A 27,620-nucleotide genomic window follows, 5' to 3' on the forward strand; every position below is an offset into this window, starting at 1 on the left:
GTAACCTTGTCTATCCTTGTCACAAAATTGTGGTTCAAACAAAAAAAGAGGACATTTCACGGGCAGTGACTGAGCAATCATCCAGGTTGAAGTTCAGGCTAATCTGGAAGTTATACAGGAACTGAGTTCACAGCTGCTGATGCTGACTGAGTTCCTTGAAAAAATGGTGGTGCTGAGAAAACCAATACACATCGGCTCAACTCTGAGAGCAGCACATCAGGTTTGTCCTGAATGCACACAAGAAAGGATTTCCATCTGTCAGCACTGCTTTAAGTGCAGCAGTGCTGAACACAAGGCAATAGGTTGTTTGAGTCGTCCACAGTCATCGAGACACGGGACGTGGTCACAGCAAAGAGACATTCTGTGACCAAGGGAACACCAATGTCCCTGGCTGTAAATTGTAACCAAAACAAAAACAAGAAAGTACTGTATATAAGAAATGTAACTCAGTTGGTATTCAGAACACTCATCCTTTCTGTCAAAGGAATTAAGCAATCTCAAACCTAAGTGTCCTAAACACATTGTCAAACTTGGGAGAACATGTTTGTTCAGTGCCAAGTCCAGTTCTGCTTGATACAGGAACTCATGTTAGCAGAAGGGAGAGAAGGTGCAAAAAAGAAATGACCTGTGCTACAAGTGAGACCTTAAGACGAACTGATCAGACTAGATAGAAGAAAGCATCAATATTATTACAGAAAATGGCACCACACATTCCGTTTGCAGGTTGGGCAGTTGATGTCAACCTAGATCTTGATGGAAAAAGACTTCAAACAATTCGAGTTCCATTTCTAGTGAGCAGAGAATTACTGGAACACCCAATAACGGGATAAAAAGTATTTGAAGAAATCATCAACAGTTATGTGGACCAAGTGGAAAACACTTAAAAGACACTAACTGACTTGCTGGGTGAGGCTGTCAAATTAATAAAAATAAAATTGAGGCATTAGTAAATACAATTCATGAAGGTTCAATACAGTATATACAGTATACTGTACAGTATGATGACAGCTTCATAGTGAGAAGTAGAAAGAAACCTATCTGTATCCCAAATAAACAGGCAACAGATGTTAGGTTTCAAGAGCATGTGGGATTACAGAATAACATTATTGCTTTATTTGAACAAATAGAACCAAGCTAACATCCTGTTAGACCTACAGGTAATGTGTAAGGAGTTTAAAAATCCCCAAAGGCTCTTCCTGTCTAATTAAAATACCAATGTGGATTTCAAGAAAACACAACATTGTACTATCAAATCACCCCACTCTTGGGAGCCTAGAAAGCATTAAAATGATGTTATCATTATCTCAGTACGGATTCACTCATAGGAACACCAAAACTTTTGAGCCAAACTTGGTCCTTGTAGCATAGGTTACAAAACCCAACCCTGTGAACATGCCAGACGGTCTCCCTCATGATGGGAAACCAGAGCAATGGATCCCTACTGTGGATCTGATCCATCTTGGGTTAGAACAAGACAAATAGTAAAAAGAATGCAGTGTGAGGAGGTGAAATGAAATAAAATGCCTTTGCAAGGACTGAAGATGACATAGGTTGTACCCCTGACTTAAAACTGAAAATTAACCTTGCAGTAGAGAAGAATGTCTATACCAAAGCTATTGCTGAAGGAAGTCAAAGAATATGTGCAGGATTTGCTGGCTAAAGGCAGGTCACAAAAAAAGAAGCCTGTGCCTTTGTATAAATTTTAAAATAATTAAATAAATAGACAATTCCTGATAGATGCCCACTTCCAAAGATTCAGGACATTTTAGACTTCCTGGGTGTTTTTTCCTGCTTCACCTCATTACACCAGGGTTGTGCTTATCATGAAGGATTCATGAATGAGAAGTCTAGACATGTTGCAGGAATCATTACTCAATGGGGTCTTAATGAATGGGTACGTTAATCCATTTGGACTAAAACATTTTCCTGCAGTTTCCAGAGGAGTATGGAATGGAGCTCGAAGGACTCTCTGAAGAGGAAATGTTATACAACGACTAAAAGAGAATTTGTGAATACTGTAGTTCCAATTCTTACTTACATAAAGTTTCTGAATCCAAGAAGCTTTAACCAATGATTCAATGCTTCGATGTTAACCAAGTTTAACCTTCTATTTTGAGAAGTTCTGTCAATATATTTCTGCTTACTGTACCTTTTTTCTAGTTTTCCACTCCATAAAAAGATATCTTAGCCTCATACTGCCTGAAGAAACTATTGTCTGCAGAAGGAATGGATTAAAAAAGATAAACAAATTGTGATACAATTAAAGAGTCAATTAAAGTCACTTTGCCATTAAGGGACAGTGTTTTCCCTCGCCATGGTAATTAAATAATTTCAATCTTTGCTAATTTTGAATTGAAATTCAAATTCAAATTCAGTTCCTGAGGTGCTAACTGTGTTCTGCCAATGTTCTTGTGGGTTTTCTCACATGGTACAAAGACCTAGTTTAATTAATTTCTGGGAAACCTGCCTCTTGAGGGAGTGAATGTATCTCTGTGTCCCTGTGTTCCCTGTGATAGACTGGCGTCCTGTCCAGGCTGTTTCCTACTGTGTGTCTGTTGCTTGCTGGGACAAATCTCCAGCTCCCCCATGACCCTGTATTGGATAACGCTGTTAGAAAATGGACAGACAGGCTAGTTACTATAGTTTGTCTATATTTTGTTTTATAACCTTCCAATGCTAACTGGTGGAGATTAAGTTTGGGATCCACACTATATAAGGTGTAAGAATCGAAGGATATAGCATGTTTTCGGCAAGGTTTTGAAATATTTGTAGTCCAGATCATTCCTCCAGCAGGTCGGCCTCCAGTTGAGGCTGTGATGAGGGTAATGGTGTTTGGCAATGAACTTCCTCTCCCACCAGTCCCATCTGTTGTAACACAGGATCAAGATCTGTGGATTGTTCTGGCCAGAGAGTGGTTAGACATCTCCTGCAGCTCGAGACCCCCTCATAATGTCATAGATAAGGTCTGTTTCAGGGGGCACAAGGGTCTATTTCACTAGGCCAGTGTCTCCTCTTTGTGTTCCATCTCGAGAAGTCAATTAAACAATTAATGCAATTATTTTCTTAGACATACATTCAAAAGGTCTTTTCCAGCTGATGATTGAAAATGTTCACTTCACAAAACAAACATTTACAAGTAAAACATGTCAAAACCTGGTTGGACGTTTTATCATTATGCAGATAATTAAACAATTAACCAATGAGGTAACCAAGAGCTTGAAAGAGAAACCTAAGTCACTATGCCCTCTAGAAATTGGGCTTGAGGTACCTGGCCTATACATATTACTGCAGGTTTCTAAAGTAGTGGGTTTATAGAGGTTTATAGGCTCGGCCCTGTGTCCCTGAACAATAGCTGTTCTCCTCATGTCAGCATGCCCATCAGGCACCGGCAAAAATATAATCAAATCACAGCAGGGTGTGTGGGTGTCACTCAGGATCTCTGCAGGGTCACAGGGACTCCTGTGTACTTCGCCTCCTACACCCACATATATTGATTCCATTCTAAAAATTTGCCTACGTGAAAAAAAAAATGTTTTCAAAACGTAAATAAAATATTTAATTGCTATTGTGACCACAAAGCTAATGTATTGCGTTAAATACAGGTGTGTTTAAATTGAACCAGACAGAGAAAGTGTGGGGAGAAACTGAGCTAACGATCACGGTATCAAGTTTTCAAACAAACAGATGCTCTTTACGTTCTTTATAATAAAAGATGTATTTTCCTTGCTTTGATTGTCCACGTGATTATGACTTTACTCTGGTGGTACTGACTCAGTCTATTTTGCCTTTTCCCATATTACAATGTGTGTAACGGATATGACTCCCATTGCACCGCAGTTTAAACCAGAACAGGCTTTGCTCTGAGATGAATGTAGTGGAATAAAGACTCCCCTGGTTTTGTTATCCAAATCTTCACAAAAGCGAGGCTTGGTTACATGATTACGTCACCCCCTTGTCCTGATGGGTGGTCTTCGTGGATTGTAATTTCCATGAAAACTACGCCCCCAACCTCTAATGCCTACGTGTTGCTAAGGGCAACAAAAATTCCACAGTACAGAGCCGAAAGCGGTGTCCGCCCCTTTGGTATTTCATTGGATAAAACCGCTTGTCAGTTAAGGGCTCAGTGGGTTTCTCATTGTTCAAACCCGCGGCAGTTATACGAGTCTGAGCTTTGATTGGTTGTCCGACACCTTTATCCCCTCCCTCACCCCTAGCAGCAAGCGGTGCTCGTGGTGCGAAAGTCAGCTGCGCGAGTGCAGCACAGAAGATCTGGAGAGCAGGCAGATGCAGTGGATGAGCTTTACCCTGTTGCTCCATATTGTTCCGGGATAAAATTTCCACTTTTTTCTGAAACTTTTTTTTTAACCAGCAACTCGCGGAGACTGGAGGTCAAACGCAGCACTGCAAGGAAAAGGAGCACCTAAATTGAAACTGGAAAGCCTCCTTGATATGGTACCAGCATACATCGCACTGCTTGTGGTTCTACAGTAAAATACTAAAACCCAGAAGAAAAAAGGCCTGGGAAAAGAAGCTGCTTTAAAATCAGCATGCTGCTTAGGATATCGCAGCACGTCCTTTTACACCCTCAGCGTTTCGGGTCCTGGTGTAATGTAGATTAGTTCTGGGGCTACAGAGACTGTGGTGTCCGTTAATATTACTACTGTATTAGTATTTTTGTCATAATACACCTGCTTGTCTGCGACCTGAAGGGATCGGTTTGGCAAATCAGCGGCGATGCTGTGATCGCTGCCGGCGCGTTGGTGTGGTGGGGATGTCTGGAGGCTCGGACGAGGATCTTTGCCCGCAAGCAGAGGAGGTCAGCCCAACCGGGAGCATCCGGAAGGTAAGGGGTTAACAACCGCAACATCAGCAGCTGCAGTAGCTGGTTGAGGACACCCTGCTCCGCTCACTTAGACGCGTATCAGGTGAGATAAAACATGCATCAGTATGGAGATCGGGCGTGTGCACTGTTAGGGGGGGAGTTGTTTGTAATCTGATAAACGAATTTAAAAGAAATAAAATAAACCCAGTTGCCTCAGCTGTACAGTGCTAACTGGCGCGATGGCATTCACTGTCCAGGATCTCTGGTGTGTTTTAAATCCAATATATTTGTACTAGGCGACAATATTTGCATAATCTAATGGCAGTGTGACAATGTCATCAGTCTCCTGAGAAACTGTTTGGATTCCTTTTAGTGTCCACGTGATAGTTACATAGGTCCCTGTCTGATTTGTACAATACAGTCTTGAGTATATCATCCCGAAAAATAGCGAAGAAAAACTTCTTATTCATGTATGATTTCATGGTAGAATCGCCACAATGAAGTGAGTTTTACCGATGAATTAAGATGTTTCCTGAATGTCGTTTGATAAAAATCTAAGATCGTATACCCGATCAGACAGACAGCTATAGATAATTGAATATCACCTAGGAAACAGACGTTTTAATGCATTCTTACTGTTTTACAGCGTTTAAGGTTTTCAAGGGTCAGGGTTTAAGAATAATTCATCACTTGCAATGTCTTTTTGTAAAACAAATCGATGGAAACCATGGTTTGCTTCAGGCAGATGCAAACCAAGAGGAACAACAGGTGTTAGGCTGTAGCGCTGAAATGATTGTTCGCGTTTACTCATCAGACTAAATAGGCTTTTCGTGATCCAAAATCAGTTTCTCTTGGGCTACATTAAGTAACACAGTATCATACTACTGACAATGGACTATTTTACACTTTATCTTTGTGCTATATTCAAATGCATATGCTGTATACTGTACATATACTTTAAAGCATTTACCTCCTGCAGAGACGGGAATAGAATTAGTTAATGCAGTACTCGCAGGTAGGCAGTTTGTAGAGTAGTATTTTTGCTTAATGGCGCTGCTTGTGAATTGATTTTCACATGTAGGTTTACATATGATACAGTAGTTGTGATTGCGTCGTTAAACTTCAGTGCTTCGCGGTATGACTGTAGTCACTGTATGCGGTCAGCGGTTCGCTGACGAATTCATAAACAAATCTGCTTTAGAACGCTGACCTGTTCCCTACCTTGACATTTGCTTACATATTGTTTTAAATACTGTGTTTAAGACGACCGGAGCCAGGGCTGAGTGCGGTGGACCCGTTTTCTGTGTGCGTCTAGTAATCTGTGGCTGGAGTGTGTCCAGTTCCGTAATCCGCCCAGGCACAGACGGGATTAGCGGTCGTATGGTCATAAAACAAACAATAACAGGGCTGACACAAAGAGCAACAGAAAATGAGCACACTTATCCAGAACAGTTTGTAATGCCTTTCATATCATACAGGCTTGTTCTGTTCCTTCTGTTGAACCTGCATCTGCCTATTCTCCTATATAAGGTAATATACTGTTGATAGGATGTGTCAAAATGTAACCAATTGCTCTACACCTGGGGGAGAAGAGGTAATGATTGATGACACTGGGGCAGAGAAGAACAGATCATAAAAACACAGTCTCCTAGGCTTCGAGGACTGGGAGGATCTGAAGGGAGTGAACAGTTCAATGATGTAGTCAGGAGCCAAACCGTTCAAGCCCTTTTAAAGGAGAGCTGTAGTATTGTGAAAACTATTCTGACATAAACTCTTGCCTTTAGATAAGGTCTGAACGGATGTGTTTTCAACATGATTCAGCTTGTTATCCAGCAGCACAAATCGGAACCAGAGACAGCGGTTATTGGTGATTATTAACAACCCTAATAAGAGCTGTTTTGGGGCTATGAGTCAATATGAAACCAATTTGAAATGACTTTAAGATGAGTGTTATCTATTTGATTTAAAATATATTGAAAGATGGTGTCATGAACACGGACTGAGATCTGTGTCAGGTCTTGTAGTAGACACTATCCGATGCGGTAAGGGCTGGAGAAAACAGGAGGTGTGGTAAAAGGAAACACACAGGGGTTTAATAGTGCACAAAATAATAGTGACAATCCGTGAGACAGTGAATGTAGGGGGACAAAGAATGGCATCCAAATCCAAACGGGTCAAAAAGTCAGGGCACAGTCTGAGAGTCCATCAGCGAGTAATCCATCCTGGGACGCGAGAAGGTTAAAATCCCCGGGAAGGGGGAAAACACAGACAGACAAAACATGAAGGTCCAAGGGTGACATGGCGAGATCCTACAGACCCTGGCTCAGGAAGCGGGAGGGGTCGGGGATGAGGCCTATGCCCTCAGGAGACGGACGTAGGGTTTCCTGGTGCCAGGCGGGCCTCGCGACATCCTTACCCTAATGATGAGCCCTGAGGACTGGAGGAGCTAGTCTTAAAATAATACATCTAAGAAGGTACACCTGGAGAGCTTAATCACAAGGACAATAACGTGAGTAGTGGAGCGCCCTCTAGGGAGGGATGTCAGGTGTGACAGATGGGCTCCCTTCTTTGATTGGTTTCCTAAAAAAACAAACCTAGTGGCAGTCAGTGTCTTAACATAGCATTGGTATTGTGTTCTTCCCTGTTCAAGTTGACTCCCATGCAATTCCTGGAGCGAAGTTGGTTGTTGCACCAAAGGGAATGACTAAAAAATTAGATGACTTGAATTGTTAAGGGAGCAAACAGATATAAACAACTACCTAGGGTGGAACTCTAAAGTGTGGTGGATTCCCAAAGACTTTCTCCAGGCCACTTTCAGGAGAATTTAAAATTTACTGGGAAAGCAAATCTGAATGAATCAAACTGATGTTTCAAAATATGGTCATACACTTTGTCTTGTAGGTAGATGATTTGAAATGCCCAGTTCAAGGATGTGCTGGCCACACCACAGGTAATGACAAGGTCCAGTGTGTGACTTCTTGTTATGAGTAGGTTTATTATGTTGGGTAAAGGCAAAAGCGAGGGATCTTCTGGAAAATAATATGCAGATTGCGAAGGAAACAGAGTTTGAGGCCATTTGAATCAGGTGGGCTTTGTTATCAATTGCCATCGTACATCTTCCCTCAAAAAGAAGAGTTAACTGTTTCTCAGTACACAATTTAATACATAACAGATCAGCACATGTGTGCAATGTGTCATATCCATCAATTGGTGCCTCACATGCCAGGAGCATGTCATGCCAAATCAACGTACATGCAACCAGACCTGCAACATTTCTCTAAACAGGGGTGTCCTGGGTCAGGAAGCAGATTTCAGATGAAAGGTGCAATTTTGATGATGCCAAGTTAGAGCTGAACAAGAAGATTGGCACATGTGTGCAATGCATTATATTCATCAAACCTTCTCTAGATTCCAAAGAAAAATTCCTGGAAAATCAATGACCTTGTCCTGAAGAGCCTATTAGGAGGCACAAGAACTTTCTCTTTTGGACTCTTAGTGTTATACACCTCTCGACAGGCACTTTGAATGTTATAAAAGAAACTGATAATGATTAGTTTCACTGCATATCAAAGCGTTTTCTTCCTGCACTGCATGCATTGATTTGCTGGAGGGCAATGCACTTTTAATTAGTACATGTAGAGCGAGGGATTTTTTTGGTCATTGCTAAGCAGTCCCTTTCATATTTTTCAATCTAATAACCAAATTTTGTCTTCACCACTGTGTCCAATAAAGCACAAAGATGTCTTCACCACTGTGTCCAATTAAGCACAAAGATGTCTGGAAAAAGAGTCCTACAGTTTGGTGAATTGTAAGTAATGAGGTTAGTATTTATAAGACAATTAGTCTTTGTGTCTTTGTAGCGAAGCCCCACTGTGTTGGCTTTCTAAGATGACACAACAGCCTCTTTCTTTTTATGTTCAGATTTGTCTTCCCCCTAAATTTCACAAATACTACTTTTGTTTCCAGTGTAAAAACTGGCCTTTGTCTCCGAGTTCCCCTGATTATTTCAAAATCATTCACCTCACATTCACGCTGCTCAGATTCATTATCGCTCATTAGCCATGGGCTGCAAAATGCAGTTGTTTTGCGTTTCATTAGTGTCTAGAGTCCAGAAAAAACAGCCTTTCATTTGGAAATGTTGATCACCACATTGTTTTTATGTACTGAGATTCAAAATATGAATTTCACTATTTTTACATGTACTGCATGTTTTTAGAATAGTATTAAAGTACCATTCAGCAGAGGATGCCTGCAGGAGCAGCTGATTTTAAATTGAAATCACCAGAATCACTTCATTTGAACACAAGAGGAGGCTAGTTAGCTTGTTGTGTGATTTGGAAGGCAATTGGCTATACCAGAGCTCATTTGTTGATGTTACCAAGAGACATACATGTATTTCTATGTAGCCAGTTTTCCTATGTTTTCATTTGTAATTACATTCCAGAATGAACATTTTTTCTCACTTAGAAGTTGTGTGTTACAAGGTTTAAATAAAGGTCAAATAAATTCTGCTTTTGTGTGTCTTGGTTTCAGGCTGTAAAGCCACAAAATGTGTTACTTTTGGAAGGGCGTAGAGATTTTCTATATGGCACAGTATATGGATATTGATTAAGTGTTTTGGGGTTGTTTTGAGGACTTGATCATCTATGTCTGCCAATGCTACACTCAAGTGACTGTGACTGATGCAGAAGCACTGATTCCCCTCATTAGGGAGAGAGTTGACTGGAATTTTATGAGACACCTTGGTAACACAGGTGTGATGAACTGGTAATGTGTTGGTTGAAACATCGTGTCTCTTTTTTTTCCTAAAATATAAACTTCTCATCCACTCATTTCTAGTGTGTGGTTTTCCACTGCTATTTTTTTTAGCCACGGTAATCTTTTTCTTTTTGCTAAGATGATAAGCTGGAGTGTGACTGTAGATTTCAAACGTGCTTGTCACAACTTTGTGAAGTGGTGTAGAATAGATGTCATGGAAATATGAACTGTGAAACTGCTGTTTTACCTTGAAACTGAAACTCATCTTCAGTCCAGCGTTAAGCCTGTGGACACTGGGCTGGTGAAGGGGGAGTTCAGAGGCCTGCTACTCTCAAGTAAAGTAGTAAAGTATTTTTATTCATATGACTTGGGACAATAACCATAAGCTTTCCAGGACTGTAGGATACCCACAGCTCCTGCAGTCTGTCTGTATGCACAGACTGGCGTGAGGGTGTGAATCAGTTTGATTTAGAATTGTTTCATTTTAGAGTTCAGAGGAAAGCCACACCAATGGTTAAAAGTATTGTGAAATCAGGGGGTGAATGTACATATACAGAATGTGGGTGATTTGAGCCATTTCCAGAATTCATTTGTAAAAGGAGTAATTTCTTTCTGCAAAGCACCACATTTCTTTATTAAAAAAGGGGTGAGGAATGGAGGTTAGTCATGTTGTTTACTTGTTCTGTACCCACTACCGAATTTATCATCTGTCAGAGTAATTTAGAGATTATCCAGAGGCAGTATACTAATGTGTAATTCACATTTATCCCAAGAACACAATGGCCAAGTAATACCATCTTATGTGCAAATAGCTCACACAAAGTACAGTAATGAAGCAGTAGTTTGTCTGCAGATAATTTTTCCCTTCATAATTTGCCCATTATTTTTGTTGGTGCTGTGTTGCACAGAGGCCTGTTCATCTAATCCTACTCTGCCCACTGCTGTTTACTATCTGATAATGACTGGTGGTGGGTAGGGTGGGATTAGGTGATCAGGGCTCTTACAGGCAATTGCTGTACACTTTGTATGTGTAACATGGTATGGTCTGCTGGCATAGAAAATCAAAGAGCTCAGCCTGTGCCTGGGCGAGTGCTTTTACCAGTCAAGCCACACAGGAGAGCCTTGGTAGAGCAGTGTTTGATCTTGATTGCTGTGAGATGCAAACAGTCTCTTCTGCACAGGAGTCTTTCAGAAAATGTCACCAGCAGCCTCTCGCTGCTTCACTTCCAGGCCCTGAGAGTTTCTGGTCTCCTTCTTCACTGACGGTCTTTAGCCACCTGCTTGCATCCATCCAAACAGAGGAAATCAGTACACAATTACAACTCCCGTGACAGAAATTAGAACCTTTGATTCTGGCTGCAGTTTATCTCTTTTGTGCTCAGTTTTTTTTTCTCCATTTTATTATTTTTGTCCCAGGTTCTGTATGTTTGGGAGGTGTTGTATGAGGACTTTAGGTTGAGAACTGCTGTTGTAGACCTTCTGTTCTAAAGCCATAGCTGAACTTTGCTTAGTCTCAGTGTACCCCACTTTGAAAAACTGTTAAAATATGATTTAACAGTGAAGGGGCATTGTGGTAGTAACCAAGATTTAACATGATGGATATTAGATCATAAGGGATTTCTACAGGAAAGTGTACATTACCTAACATCATACTCTGGAAGGCAACTTAAAGTTTGGGTCCACATTTAGTTTTCTGACTTATATAGTCAGTGTTTTAAAATTGGATTTAACAAATGTATGTTGGGTTATATGCAGTATGGGGGCACAGAGGTTAGCATCGCTGCTTTGCAGAGCCAGGGCCCTGGGCTCAAATTCCTGGGCTGCTGTCTACGTGGAGTTTGTATGTTCTCCACATGTTTGTGTGGTTTTCCTCTGGGTGCTCCAGTTTCCTCCCACAGTTCAAAGATATGCTTTAGGTTAATTGGCATCTGAAAAATTATCCCAGGGGTCTTGCTGTAGGAGTGTGTGTGTGTGTCTGTGTTTGCCCAGTGATGGTCTGGTGTCCCATCCAGGGTGTATCCCACCTTGCGCATGTTGCTTGCTGGGATAGGCTTCAGCTCCCCAGCGATCCCATATTGGAAGAGGCAGCTGGAATATGGATGGATGGAATTCTATTTTACACAGGTGATTTTTGACGGTGTCTTTAGTGTTTGTTCCTACAGTAAGTGAGGGATGTGCTCTCTCTCTCTGAACTGCCACGGAAACACACTGGGTGTGGCAGGTGAGAAGCAGAGACGATCAGCAGGCAGAGGCGGGGGTCTTTGTGACAACACAACCCGAACTGAAGGAGTTCCCGCTCGCATGATTGGGCGTGCAGTCCTTCTTGTGTTTCCTAGCGACTTGTTCCTGAAATCCAGTTTTCTGCTTAGAGGGGGCAGTGGTTGGATGATAACTCCCCTACCCCCTCAGAGAGGTTTTTGACTTGTGTCAGACACAGACACAGGAGAGGACAGGCATCTGAATGTTTGTTGCTATTTTAAGTTTCCTACAGCCCTGGCACACAACTCCTCTCTTTGGCCTAGTTCACAGATGCTCTTCGCAGTTAATTGTCACCAGTCTGAACTGAGTAAATACAGACCTGCTAGAAATCCTCCTTCTTTGTGTGATAATCCTTAGGTAGTGATGTAGACGCTACTTGGATTTACTGTTTTCAGGTGGGAGTGACTCTGACTTCTGTTGAGCAATGGATTCTGGCACTCTTTGCAGTGCAGTATTTTCACGAAGGAAATCCTGTTTGAACTTTTACCTTTTAAAAGTTTATTTGAACAGTGGTTACGTGGGTCACTGTGATAATCACTCAGAGTTTATTTAACTTCTCTTTATTCCCAGGCTTGTTGCTGAACTGTTGACAATATGGCATATTGCATTTTTGTGCAGTTTTACATAGTTTTAAAATATTAGGTGTAGCTGAATTTACTTATAAACAATTTACAGTACCCTTCATTGAAAGTAACTAGATGTGATTAATATTAATACCTTGTCAAACCCTTTTATGAATCTCAGAACATGTTTCATAGCATACCAGTTAATTGACTCAACAAAATAATTTTGCGTCTTAGTTTGTGGAACCTCTTTGCATTTACAAGGAAACTTACATTTCCTTAAGCTTGATTTCCTAATTCCTTCTGATTTGTTTAATGGAATTCGCTGCCCTTTTCAAAATTTTACCTAAAAGATTAAGTTTTCAAATCTCTGTGCTTGTCATGCATAGTGTTGATATCCTGGGACATGCCCTTCAGTCTCTGCTGGTTGTGAATGAATTAAAGTTGCTGTATGAAATTTGGCAATAATAATACACTATAGATATCTACAAACCAACACATGATCTTTTACGGTCTTTTTATGATCGTGTTTTGGATGCATTGTGGACCTCTGTGTACCAGACTTTTTTTTAAGATCACTTTATTGGCCTTATACTTCTTGTATTAGGAATTTGTCTTTTCGCATACCCAAACTTGCTCTCCATGAGACACACAGACAGGGAGAGAAGCTTGGGGTCAGAGCACAGGGTCAGCCATTTATACGGCGCCCCTGGAGCAGTTGGGGTTAAGGGCCTTGCTCAAGATTCCTCTGCTGGCCGTTGGATACGTACCGGCAACCTTCCAGCCACAGCCTCAGATCCTTAGCCACAGAGCCACCGATATCCAAACAGAGTGAATTAACATTATTGTGCCATTAAACCAAGGTCTACTTGGTCATTAAAGATCCTGTGGCTCCTTTCATGAGTAGAAGCATTAACTAACTTAATAAGTTCATACAGTCAGGCCTTCCTCAAGTTCCATTTTAATTTATTTTCTCTCTGCTCTGCCTGATCTGCTGTGTAGAGGAGCTGCTGGTGCAAAATGGCTTTCGAGCATCACCCAAGTAGGTGCTGCACTTCAGGGATGGATGTTGTTGGTCCCCTCAATATGTGAAGAAGTTTGAGATTATAAATGCTATATAAATGCAAAGAATTAGTATGGTTTTATGAACATCAAATGGAAAATGTATAAGTTGGTTATGTCTTTGTCTCTCGGAAGAGTTAATCTTGGTATCTGATACACACATTATTAGAATTAGTCAAGTTATATATATATTTAAGAGTGGCATTATATTTTGCACTGTTGCCTCTGATCTTTTGGGTCCTGGGTTTGATTCTGCACTAGGGCACCTTCTGTGTGGAGTCTGAGTGTTCCCTGCGTCTGTCTCCTTCCTCAGTCCAAAGACATGCTGCTCATGGTAATTGGCTTCTCTTAATTGCCCCCTATTTGCATGTTTGAGTCCTGCCCCCTTGTTCCTCACTGCAGAGGAACACGATCTGAATCAGCACTTTACAGAAGTCTTGCATGTACTGTAAATGTAAATGTAAATGTGTAAGTGAAAAGGTACAGTACAAATATTCAACTTAGTATTTTTTATGTCCAACTTGTGGTTTTATGCAGTACAGGGATGTCCTACAATTTAAACCCAAATGGTATTTTTGTTTACTTTAAACTCAGTCATCAGGCTATAATGTTTTTTAGATACCTGAATTTTTCTGTACTTTATCATTGTACATTTATATCATGTCTTTATCCAAAGGAGTTTACATTTGTGCCCGTTTACACAGTTGGGCAGTTTAGCGGAGGAGTCAGAGTGACGTTTGTCACTCAAGGTACTGCAGTGCCCAACCCAGGATTCAAACCCATGACCTTCCAATTCTGAGGCCAGAGCCCTAACTGCTGATGCCCTAGCTGGAGCACTGTCCCTGCAGGCAGGCTGTCCACACTCCTCTGACTTGAACACTTGTGGGAACCCTCATTCCCCGACTCGCCTGAAGCTTGGCAGAGGAGAGCTGGAGCTGAGTGGAGATGCAGGCTGTTTTACACAAAGATGAAGGGCCCAGGCTAGCTAAGGCCCTCCCTGCCAGGTTTTTCATTAGATTCACTGATTTTATTTTTAAAAACCCTGCCAATTGCTCATCAGCCTGGCTCGGAGAATAAGGGCTGTTCATGCCATCCTCCGAGAGGCGTTATGGCGCTTTCTGCCAGCCACAGGCTTCGCAGTGGGTTCAGGAGACAAGGGCGGCAAGATTGCTCAGCCAGCAGCCCCGTGAGCTCGGAGACACTGGCTGTGGCTGTGACTGTTCTGCGGGAAGATGGGAAGGTTTGGGCTAAATCAAGGCCGCTCCGCCCCAGAGGCTGATCGTGCTCAGTTTCCGGGGGAGACAACTGACAAAAGCTGATAAAGTCAAGGTCAACGATCACATGAGTTCCGAAAAGTCTTTTTTTCTGAAGGAGTCAGCTGTCCAGCTTCTGTAATAAAGAAAGCCAGCATTCAAGGTGTGTTTTTTTCCTGTTTGTCCTTCCATCCAATCTCTAACCACTTGGACAGGACTACCTCCTGGACAAGACGCCCGTCCATTGCAGTTTCTGTTTCTCGTTTAGTTGATCCGTTTGCACTAATTGGGGGCATCACAGATTTTGCACTGAGCCTACATGTTTAGGTTAAAAGGGCTGTGTGCTCCATTAGGGATGGAGTTGGGGGAGATTTTCCGGGCTGGCGCCGTCGCCTCGATCCTGACCCTCCCGTGTTCTCCCTGCAGGGATGCGACCCCCTGGCACAGACGCAGCGCAGCAGACTGCAGCACCGGCGGGTGAAGATCAACCAGCAGATCAACAAGGAGATGAGGATGCGGGCTGGAGCCGAGAACCTCTTCAGGTGAGGCCCAGGGAGTCAGGCCCAGCAGGACAGGGCTGAGACGCAGGAAGCTAGCTGGTGTCTTAACAGGTGGATTTTGTCTGCAAGTAACTCTTGAGCCCCCAACCTCTTCCAGCCACCTGCTGAAAGAAGTTCACTCTGATAAATACCGATCATGTTTGACAAACATGTCAGGATGCATCTGTAAGCGGTAACTGATTGCATACCATATCACCCTGCAACTCACAACTGGCGACCCACTGAAGCTCAGCAGGTGTGAACCTGGTCAGTACCAGGATGGGAGACCTCCTGGGAAAAGTTAAGGTTGCTGCTGGAAGCGGGGTGTTAGTGGGGCCAGTAGGGGGCACTTATTCTGTGTGGGTCCTGATGCCCCAGTATAGTGATGGGGGCACTGTACTGTAAACAGGTGCCCTCCTTCAGATGAGACATAAAACTGAGGTCCTGACTCTCTGTGGTAATTAAAAATCCCAGGGCATTTCTTGAAATGAGTAGGGGTCTTACCCCGGTGTCCTAGCCAAATTTCCCATTGGCCTTTACCAATCATGGCCTCCTAATAATCCCCCTCTATGAATTGGCTTTATTACTCTGTTCTCCTCCCCACTGATAGCTGGTGTGTGGTGAGTGTTCTGGCGCACTATGGCTGCTGTCGCATCATCCTGATGGGGCTGCACATTGGTGGTGGTGGAGGGGAGTCCCCATTACCTGTAAAGCTCTGTAATTGGTCTTGTTAAGTCTGGTGTTCCTCAGGGCTCAATACTGGGCCCCTTGCTCTTCAGCATTTACATGTTTCCACTTGGTCAGCTTTTAAGATGGAAAGGAAAGTCCCCATTATCTGTAAAGCGCTTTGAGTGGAGTGTCCAGAGTTTCCAGTGTAAGGAATTATTGTGAATTTGATTGGGTTTGGGAAGAATCTGGAATTTTTTCTTGTGGGTTATGTTGGTGTACTTTGTCATGTCTGGCAACACTTATCTACCCTATTGCAATGTTCTTTTGTCTTTAACCTGATGGGTGTGCAGTTGCTGTAGGAACAGTATTTATTTTTTTTAAATAAACTGAAAAAGGTTTTAGGTTAGATATTAATCTGGAATTTTTGTATTAAGGTTTGAAGCAATACAGTACACAAACAGCGGATTGCATGAACATACTTTTCTTTCTTTTGCAATACTATTTTCTTTCTCTTTCACTGTTTAAAATGAACCAGAATGTTTGTTTTGTGAAACTGTTTATTGATTGGCTTGGTTGCAAGCTGTTATTAAAATTGATTCCTACCTTAATGACAGGAATGCAGAAGAATGTCTTCTTTACCTTGAGCTGTTAGCAGTCTCCTGGCTCTTCCTATCTTTAAACGCAGTCTTGGCCTATCTTTTAATTTCCTTTTAGTAAAAGCGGTTTGGCTGTTTTGGATAAGGCAGTAAGTAAAGCCTTTTGCATCCTGCTTCTCCTGAGGATATCGGAATAGTTACAGATAATGGCTCATACACTAGACTGCTTGAGACTGATTGACAGGGCTTGTGGTAGAAGGGGGTGTCCTTATTTTAAATTTCCTATACTGTTTCTTTATGCTCTCATATATGTTTTCAGAGTTACACCATACTTAACATTTGCTGTACCTTTTACAGTTCTACATACCTTCCCAAACCCCTCTATGCTCTTTCCTTCTTTCATTTGACTTCACTGTGCTTGACTACTGTGTTCCATGAGCTCTTTCCCGGTAGAACCACAATTTTCCAACATGAGCATTAGCACACAGAAACCTGGTGTCATTCAGAAGGATGGGCCTTTGTCCGTAGCATTTCTGTGTCATGTTTGTATATTTCCCGGTGGCCATTGTGACTAAAATGTGTTCTTAAGAAGTGGAAACGTAGGGGCAGACAGACAGTGTAAACTACAGTGTGGCGATTCTGTGCTGTGGTAACTTTGGGGGGAAATGCTACAGATATTCCCTTTCCCAAAAGATGAAAGAAAGCACTGTTCATTGGGAAAACAGGAAGTTAAAAAAAACAAGAAATATTTTCCATATTTAAACTCTCATAGTGTGTTATCATGCCAGGCACAGGACAGAACCACTCCACCCTGGGCTGACAGCCGAGGGGAGAACTGGCTTCTCACCTTTAGGTGAAGGCAAGCAGGCCTGCACTTTGGAAGGAGGATCATCCATCAGTCTTTGAGTAAACAGTGCACATGTAGAGCCTCCTTTCTCCTGCAGCAATAACTCTCCGACACTCCCTGTGTTCTCCGGCTAGTGGAGTGCACACACTCCTCCAGAGCTCCACAGATGTTTCAATTAGACAAGGGGCTGAAAGCAAACAAAGCACACTTTCTGCCCCTCACTGGGAAATCTCAGAGTGATTTACTTTTTCCTTTCTTAAATTGCTGTTTTCATGTTCTTTTTTCTCTCTTGCTTTAAGTGTGAACACAAGAACTTGGAATTTTTATTGCGGGTTTAAATCTGTGATGTATAAAGAGAGGAATTTCCTGTACTAATTTATTGTACTTTTAATGTCTCTTCATTATATGTAAGCCATTTTATTCTTTTGGTATTTGATTATACAGTAGCTTTGGTGACGTGGTGCATATGTGCATGTTTTAAGGAACCATCACTTGAAATTACAGTAATCCCTTGCTATATGAGTGTTCATTTATACAGGATCAAGTAATTCCTACCTGTTTCCCGTTGATGAAGATGAAGTTTGGGTGGTTTAGGGAACTTTTCTTGAGTTCCGGTAGCCAATCAGAGATCATAACACAGGAAGTAATGACACTTTAATTACCATAAAATGGGTTCTCACTTTACAAGCAAGTTTTTGAGGATCAAATTAAGCCTGTATAACGAGGGATTATTGCTGGAATGTTCTGGCTGAACTATGAGCTATACTTAAGTTAGGCTCCCCACTCCTGGTCTTAGAGGAGTAGGGTATCTATAGCAGGCGTCCACAGTTCTGGTCTTGGAGTGCCAGTGTGTCTACAGCAGGGCTCCCCAGTCCTGGTCCTGGAGGCTCAGTCAGTGTATCTACAGCAGGGCTCCCCAGTCCTGGTCCTTGAGGGCCAGTGTATCTACAGCATCCTTCAGTCCTGGTCCTGGAGGGCCAGTGTGTCTACAAGTTTTTCAAGTGTCCTTAAAACACCAGCATCTGAGAAGCTGGGAGAAACTTTTATATCCAGTTAAGCCAATAATAAGCTAATTCAAGTCATTAAGATGGGTGAAATAGCCCTTCAGGAGCAGGATTGCAGACCTGAATTAAAATATAGTTAGAAAGGAGCATTCTTTCTGTGCCAATAATAACTGAAATGCAAGTAAAGAAGGTTGGATTAGATTAATTAAAACAGCAGTAAAACACTTATATAACACCTTCAATAGTAATTAAGCTGCCTGTATCAGTGTACAAGGCTGTCCCACACGTCTTTTGTGGAACATGCCAGCCAGCATGCCACACACCACTCCCTCTGCCTGCTAATGAAAACACAGAGCCCCGTTTTTAATTAGCAACCCAAACAGGAGGTCAGAAAATCAGCAGCATTTGGTTTTCTTTCATCAGTGACTTTCCAAACCTCTGCTGTTGGGCATGTCCTTTTCTAATACAGCAGGAAACTGTTTTTTAGATTTGCACTTGTATTGTTATATAATTTTTCCTAACAAAAAAGTGTGCCCACAAAGACATAAAATATGGTTATAAGATTTACTCTTTGGTTTTGTACTGGGTGGGTTAATCCAGTGTGCCATTTTCCAAAATGTCATGCTTCGCGCTAATTCTGCTGTTTGTTGTTATCAAAGGTAATAATCCACAGGGGGGAGTTTAAATGTAGTGTTTGAGCTGAGCCTTTTTCACAGAAAAGGTGTGTTTGTAACAGGAAAGGGCTGAAAAGCTGCCTTTCTTCCACAAAACTGAAACACAGCGCTAATCAATTAGGACTGTCATTGCATGTGTCAGTGCTGTTAGAGAGATGACCAGGGTGTCACACAGATGCTAGATTGGAGGCTGGAGAAATTGGTTTGTACTCTCATTTGAAAGAAAAACCGAGTCTACTGAAAAGGGCTTTTTTGGCGCTATTCTTTTGCCATTGCTTGAATCAGTCCATTTCATGGTATGCCCGGAAAGAAGGCATGAGATTCTGGCAGGTATGGGGTTGTGGAGGGGGATGTCCGCTGTGCTTCACTGTCTGCCCCTCTCTCGGAGGGATGACTCATTGGTATGGGACAAAGAGACAAAGCCCTTATCAGTTTTGCATCTGGTAAAGCTATTGTGAGGGAGCAACAGGGGCATAAAGAGGCCGAGTCCCTGTGACACTGAGTCAGCCAGGGCCTGGGCTTTTGTGCCTCTCTGATTGTCATGCAAAGGGTGCCACAGCAATCCTTTTAGTCCTTCCTGGAACACAGGAACACATCCCCTCGGTTATTGTGATGCTCTTCTCTTCATTATTTTCTTTAAGTCGAGTTTCAGTTCTTGAGCGGCAAGGGAACCGGAGGGTTGGGGTACGAGGCTATTGTGTGATCCACTCAGGCCCTATGCAAGTTGTGCTGCACAGCTGTATTTCCCAGTGTGCTCTCTTTACTCCGTCTTTTCAGGTTCACCAGGGCTGGGAACATTTCCCAGTCTGTAAAATGGGCATTTATGATTCTTTGATTATAAATCTTTGAACTGGTTTTAAGAAGGAGGTAAAATATTCTTCTTTTTGAAAAACAGTTATGTAGAATTACATACAATACCCTGAGATGGCAGTGTAGTTTGCTTTAATTCAGTAACATAACTGAATTACATAACATGCTGTTAACCGGCAATAAACTAGCCTGAGTTGAATAACCCCCTGTAGCAGTTTTACTATTCTATGTTATTTTATCATCAAAAGCAAGGTAAGCTGGTAAGTAAAGTAACTGTATGCATGCTGATGCCAGAACGTTTCCAGATTGGGTTGTGCTGATGCTGTAGCCCATGGAGTTTTGATGTTTAAAATAATAGGCTTATATTTCTTAACACATTGCTGTGGATTCATACAGATGTGAGTGGCTGGACAAAATTTATTAGGGAGGGTGAAATTGGCTCTATTATAAAGGGAAATTCTCCTGTCTTGGCCATGACCTGAACCAGCAGAGGCGTCTCATTTCTAAGACACTAACAGGTAATGGCATATCTCCGCTTCTTGGAATCCATTTCTCCGCTAATGAGTTTGAATCCTGCTTTGAAACATAGTAGTGAAAACTGCTGAGCTTCGAAAACCACCCTCTGAAAGCATTGTTAGAAAGCAGGCATCTAAGGTAACACTTCCTGCTATGAGCAAAGTGTGACTTTAATTTGCACTTTAAAAAATAGAATCTAAATGGAATTGCCCTTCTCGGTGCGATTTTTCTCTTCCTCCTGCCTGTTCCATTAGGATGAGAGCAGCACCCTGATCTACAGGCCCGAACCTCAAGAGCCAGGCGTTTAACGAGGAGAGCCAAACGCCTTCACCCCTAATGGACTCGAGTGCTAGTATGCTTCATCTCTGTTGGATTAAAATCTATGAGTATTATAGTATTCAAATTAATTATGCCTTGCTTTTCTGCAATGGAGTTCCTGTGTGAAAATACACATTTTTAAGAGATGCAGATTTTAATCTGAGTGTTTGTGGTCCTGAGTGGCTCAACTGGTAAACATAATTGTTTACAATGTGGTGTGAGTCCAGACATTAATGTGTGTAGGTTTATGAGGGAGTTAATATCTTGGAAGTATTCAAAGTAAAGCCCCAAGGAGTACGTTTTGAAACCTGAGGCTTTAGTGTAACAAAACACCAAATTCATACAGAGCAGCTTTCTAGACCATTTGTGGAAAGGGTTCAGGTGTGCTGTGGAATTGGAAGAGAACATATTTAAAAAGTGTGGATTGAGAGTTTTGTGTGGACAAAATGTGTGAACAAAATTCTAAATGGTTCTATTCACTGAAGCAAGCTTACATTTTACATTGAAATTCTGGACAAGAAAATGAATGAATGAGCCATTTCAAAAGATTGTGGTCAATGTTTTGTCATAAATGTGTTGCTAAAGAGTCTGGGGTGTGAAAAGTGTACCTCCACTGAAAAGGCTTTTGAAGTCCTGATGTAGAGCCCTGAAGTCCACACCGGCATTCTTAGTCTAGGTTTGAATTCAATAATAGTGCTCAATTGGCTGAGCAGCACTACAAGCGCCGTCCTTCGGATGAGAGGTAAAACCATAGTCCTGACTCTCTGTGATCATTAAAAATCCCAGGGTGTTTTTCGGAAAGAGTAGGGGTGTAACCCCGGCGTCCTGGCCAAATTTCCCATTGGCCCTTACCAATCATGGCCTCCTAATAATCCCCCTCTATGAATTGGTTTCATTACTCTGCTCTCCTCCACACTGATAGCTGTTGTGTGGTGAGCGTTCTGGCGCACTATGGCTGCCGTCATATCATCAAGGTGGATGCTGCACATTGGTGGTGGTGGAGGGGAGTCCCCATTACCTGTAAAGCTCTGTAATTGGTCTTGTTAAGTCTGGTGTTCCTCAGGGCTCAATACTGGGCCCCTTGCTCTTCAGCATTTACATGTTTCTACTTGGTCAGCTTTTAAGATCACATGGCCTCAGCTTTCATTTTTACGCTGACGATACTCAAATATACATCCATACCAAACCTGACACTGATGTGGCTGTCTCTATTCTATCTAATTGCATCTCTGACTCAGTCATCTCTTGGATGACTCAAAACTTCCTTCATCTTAACTGTGACAGCACCCCCCTTCAACTTCGTAAAGCCAGTCCTGTAACCCTATCTGTAGATGGTTCTGTACTTGAGCTTCTATCAAAATTGAAAAACCTTGGGGTTATATTCGATTCTGGCTTAACTTTCGACCCACATGTGCAACGTATTGTCAAAATAACCTTTTTTCACCTCAGAAGTATCGCTAGACTACGCCCTATGCTATCACTAACTGTGACTGAAAAGCTGATCAACACATTTGTGTTCTCTCGAATGGACTACTGTAATGCTCTACTCGCTAGGGTATCTAAATCTACTTTGAACAAACTGCAGTATGTCCAAAATTCAGCAGCCAGAATCCTGACCAGGTCTAGTGCAAGTGTTCACATTACTCCTATCCTGGAATCCTTGCACTGGCTTCCGTCAAATTCTGTGTAGACTAAAAATCCTCATGCTCACCTATAAGGCTCTGCATGGCTTGGCACCTCAGTACCTGTCTGAACTATTATCACCCTACTCACCACCTCACAACCTTCGCTCTTCTAATTCTGGTCTCCTTACTGTCCCCCAAGCCTGTCTTCATTGTATGGTTGACAGGGCCTTCTCCTGTTTTGCCCCCAAGCTCTGGAACTCTCTCCCCAAGGATATTAGAGAGTCACCCTCTCTAAACTCCTTCAAATCCAGACTCAAAACCCTTTTGTTCAGAAAAGCCTTTACTTAACTGGTTCCATTCTTTACCCCTCTGCTTTTCTTAGTACCACCATCCATGGTCTCCTCTATATATTGTAAGTGTGTTTTATCTTGTGTATTCTTCTTTTTGTTTGTTGTCATCCTGTAAAGTGCTTTGAGAAGCCACCTTTAAAGGCGCTATATAAAATAAAGTTTGTTATTATTATTATAAAGTGCTTTGAATGGAGTGTCCAGAAAAGCGCTATATAAGTGTAAGCAATTATTATTATTATTATTATTATTATTATTATTATGGATCAGCAGGCTTGAGCTGGCGACTTATGCTGTGCAAGTGCTTTGTCAGTAAATACTGCCGTTGCTTCAGAAACAATGTTCGTAGCACTGATTAGTGTAAGTTGATCGACCGTTATCCACAGACAATTTCACATTGGAGGTGGGAGGGATAAGTGATGACTGCACATTGTGGCACGGTGGCATCGGATGAGACCTGTAGCCTTGCCTGTAGCCACTAGAGGGAGCTAATGTCCTGAGCAAATTTGGAGAATACGTTTCTCACCTGGAAATTACAGTCGTGTTCCGAGAAGCCTCTTTCCCAAGAGTTCAAAAGAACAGGTCAGAAGGGGAACTGCATCTACATCTAGACTCGGCTGGAAGACAAAACTGTTACCACCTGCTCCCTCTGTCAGGGAGCTTGTTTTCTTTTACAGATAAACAACCCTGGCCCAACAGGACTGGATACAATAATCTCTGGCTTTGCCTGATTTCTCCTGTCAGGAACTATAGATAAAGATGGAGGGGAGAGGGGGAAAGATTAGGGTTCTGAGATGAGTACTACAGAGTAGGAGAAATCAACACTTCAGACCTATGGACACAGTAGGCTAAAAAAAGCCCTCTGAGAACATCAGTGACTTGAGTGTGCAGTTTCAAAAGGTACATGAAGACAGTTTGATGAGGAGAAGCTGCAGATGAGTGACAGAGTGCTTTAGTGATGACATTGCATTTCCTGAAGAATGAAAATAAAGTAGTATCTGCAAGAGAGACGGCAGGACCTCCATACAGCCTGAGGGATGTAGTGGATGGGTCATAAACTATTTTAGGAACACCACCTGTCATGTCCACCCCTAATAATAAACTATACAGTTCTAATTTTAGGTCCAAGTGGGTGAATATTTCTAAAAACTGGGTTCTTGCATCAGTCTTTGGTGTTGAGATTTGGCCCATAACACTAAATACTGCTGTTAAAAACTGTTAAAAATCTGATGCATCATTATTCCTACTATAATCAAGATGGCTGCCATTAACTTTTCAAACATCCACCTGCCACTGTCTTAGGAGCTGCCACACTGGTTGGCTTGAAATGTGGAAGATTTCTGCACACTGAAGCCTGCTTCAGACTTGTGCCTCACAAGGTACAGTGACACTTTTCACTGTGACAGGTCATCACTTGTTGGGCAAACATGCCCTAACTGAACTTCTTCAAAAACCACTTGGCCAAAGAACTCTGGACTTGGTTGGAATCATTCTGCTTCCTCATAGTCAACTCTTGGCTCCCCACACTATTAAGACTAAAGTGGATGGATTTTCATCTCCCTGTAGCCATTGCCTTTCAAGATTATCCACCATCTACATTTTATTTTGTTCAAGTAGTGTTTTTACCATGCTGCATGGAAGCTTTCAGAACTGGTTTCCTAGTTGTTGGGAAGTTTTCTTTAAGACCTGTACTTAATGGTGTCTTGATTGGATGTTCTTATAATTCGTAGAGCACAGTATTGTATATTAATCCAGGGTTCCTATATAATTCTCTTGGTATTTAATTGAAATACTACTATTGCTATATTCTTAAAAGCATTATTTAAGTAACTTGGGATCAAATAATTGTAAAAATACAAAGCCAGGACTGTTATACAGTACAGTAATCCACTAACTGTACGTATGGTATTATTGTATGTGTTTTGGAACATATAAATGTAGTCACCTCTGTACATTGTTTGAATGTGATCTACACATTCCATAAAAATATTACACTTTCCAATATTGTTTTGAGATTATGATTGCAGAGTGTAAGAAGTTCATTATAGAAACATATATGCAATTGTGGAGGTGGAGTAGCTTCTGCATCACTCTTTAAATGTTTAATAGATTCAGTGTCCTGTGGGTAATCTAATCTTACTGTGAGATAGACAAGTTCTCACATTTCAGCTGGTTACAAATGAAATTATTTGAGCTAACCAAAACAAAATTAGTTGTATCGGTAGTTCAGGAATTGAGCTTCAAGCTAGTTTCCCGATCCCTGCCTTTACTGTTGCCTAACACTGGGAAAGCTGACCTGCTGACTAGTGCTTTTTTTAAAAGACTTGGGGGACACTCCTAATTGATTTCTGTATTGTATTTTCTAAAATGGGGTGTACTGTGAGTGAAGGAGAAGTAGGTCCTGACTAAGGAAATCGGGGATACCTGGTTTGTGGTTGCGTAGAGAGCGGAGTTCCCATTTCTTCCTATTCCAATGGGTTAGTCAGTGTGAGAGCTGTGGTGCTGTATCCTGAAAGATTGTGGGAGCACAGTAATCCTGCTGCTGTCTTCCCAGCCTAGATCTGACTAATTGGATAGCTGAGGTGTGTCTTCTGGCAGGGATAGCTGAGCTTTTTTCAGCTTCTCTGCCCTGATTCCCTTACAGAAGTGATAAGGGGAGCACAGAGAATCTCTTGCTAGTATCTGAGACATCACTAAGACATTAGGTCAGCTACATTAGCCTAGAGCCTAGAGCTTGTTGTTGTGTGATTTGCCATGACTGGCAAAGGTTTCTGCAGTGTGATCTATTTACATGTCTGGTACAGCTGGCCAGATTCTGTAATACATGAGTGATTTCAAAACAGTGATCGTGCGTTATGGAAAACAAAATGGAGTGGTAAGGCTTTTTAAGCTAACAGGAACTGAATGACCGAAATTATATTTACTCAAGTGAGTCTAATGTGTTTTGAAAGCTGTATAAAATTACCTAATAAATATATAAGAGGATCTTATTTGGATTTTGCGTGTCACAGGTTTTCGTGAAGGAGGTTAGAGTTCTTCTTTTGAGTTATTAGAAAGCTGTCAGTCTTCCTGCTGTGACAGAGGCTGAAGGGACTTTAGAAGTCTTATGGCCATGATGTGAGCATTTTCACTGTAGTGACTGGGAAAGAGCATAGAAAACAATGATGAATAAGGACATCCTTATAACTCTAACTCACTACAGGATGTGAAAGTCATAACTGGTGCATCCTATTCAGATTCTGCTGAATTTGAAGACTGTGGCTAATCCAGTTAATTTCTGTGTTCGAGTTGATTTTTACTGAAATATCATAGCAGTCTTTGAGAATTTTCTTCAGTTTGTAATGTTTTTCTTTAAAACTGTGTTGTGGCCTGAAAGCCTGAGTAAATGTGCTGTATGTCTTCCAGGGCCACCACAAACCACAAGGTGAAGGAGACTGTGGCTCTGGAGCTCAGTTTTGTCAACTCCAACTTGCAGCTGCTCAAGGAAGAGCTGGAGGAGCTCAACAGCTCCATGGAGGTGTACCAGACTGAGAGGTGGGTATTGATACCGCACAACACTGACAAAACACATGCTGACAGTAAAGAGGTGCACAACCACAACACCGTCATGAACTCAACTATACAGTCGGCACCACACAGATAACACACACACTGACAGTACAGATACACATCCACAACACTCTGACAAACTGTACTGACACAACACAGATAAAACACACACTGACAGTACAAAAGTAGACACAACGACATCCTGATGAACTCAACTGTACAGACACAGCACCACACAGATAAAACACACACTGACAGTACAGATACACAACCATGACACCCTGCTAAACTGAACTGTACTGACGAGCACAACACAGACAAAACACACACTGACAGTACAGATACACAACCATGACAACCTGATGAACTGAACTGTACTGATGAGCACAACACAGACAAAACACACACTGACAGTACAGATAGACAACCATGACAACCTGATAAACTGAACTGTACTGACGCAGCACAACACAGACAAAACACACACTGACAGTAAGAACAGATGCACAAACTAATCTGCTCCATGGAGGTTTACCAGGAATAGAACTGAGCGACTGCATGAATTTACCAGAGACAAGCGTCTTTTCATAATCTAGTACAACACCCACTGCAATAGCATCACAGTCAGAGATAGGCACATACACACGGATGGAATCAGTTTTCAAAACCAGGTGATCTGCTAGCTTCCACTCTCCTGTAACTAAATCCAGTTTTCCCTTGCAGAAACATTGTTTTTAATGTTTTTAATTTAATGTAGTACCTGTATTGGCTTTTTAAGAGTGAAAAGCCCCTCCATCTCCTAATGAGGTGATTATTATTAAGAGTAATCCTACAATTTTAAATCTGCAGTGAACTCTTTTTTGAGGGGCTTTCTGCATTCAAACTCAGGGACTCATTAAGAGAAACAAAGTGAGTGTGTTTTTCACACTAGTTTTAGCTCTCTGTATGCTCCTCTTTGCTTTAATGAGTAGGCATACAAACTAAGTGTACTGGAGGTTTGCCTTTGTTTTTTTTCACAGCTTAATGATGTGTTTGTTAGACTAATAGAGAGGAGATTTGTTTGTTTGAAATAATTTACAACAAGGACATGAAGCAAGGCCCTGTGTTGTTTGGCAATGGTTGCATTCCTGTCTGCCTGGAAGTAAATGATTCAGTTTTGTTTATTGTGGGAGTTTACAATTAAAAGTAAAGGGGCTTTAGAGAATAAGGCCACTTCTATAGACATGTTCAGATATTGTTTAGCAAGAATATGTGTGTTCTCTGCTCAATGGGAGAATGTTCTTCTACAGGTGTGTTAAATTAGAGCAAAGTGTAATAAGCGTTTTTTGTTTTTAATTTAATTGTAAAGAAGGGCTGTTGTGAGTTAATAATTGGATGTGGATTTTTATGATGGATTAGTTTCAATTTAA

General features: G+C 41.7%; 1 protein-coding gene across 5 annotated transcripts in view; it reads left to right on the forward strand.

Annotated features, from left to right (window-relative positions):
* Positions 1-4,208: 4,208 nt before the first annotated feature.
* Positions 4,209-27,620, forward strand: part of rhpn1 (rhophilin, Rho GTPase binding protein 1) — a 48,784-nt gene continuing 25,372 nt past the window's right edge. For 2 of the 5 annotated variants that reach the window (XR_001479179.2, XM_006634211.3), the window contains exons 1-3: positions 4,209-4,843; positions 15,144-15,259; positions 26,068-26,196. Coding sequence is in view for 4 of the 5 variants with exons in the window: in XM_006634211.3 (XP_006634274.1) it covers positions 4,772-4,843; positions 15,144-15,259; positions 26,068-26,196 (317 nt within the window). In the remaining variant the exon portion in view is untranslated. Of the gene's footprint in view, positions 4,844-13,771; positions 13,799-14,804; positions 14,881-15,143; positions 15,260-25,526; positions 25,591-26,067; positions 26,197-27,620 lie in introns of those variants that run through there. The other 3 variants (XM_069191133.1, XM_015354263.2, XM_069191134.1) reach the window with 3 other exon arrangements.

Source organism: Lepisosteus oculatus, chromosome 6, assembly GCF_040954835.1.
Source record: "Lepisosteus oculatus isolate fLepOcu1 chromosome 6, fLepOcu1.hap2, whole genome shotgun sequence".
Taxonomy (NCBI): domain Eukaryota; kingdom Metazoa; phylum Chordata; class Actinopteri; order Semionotiformes; family Lepisosteidae; genus Lepisosteus; species Lepisosteus oculatus.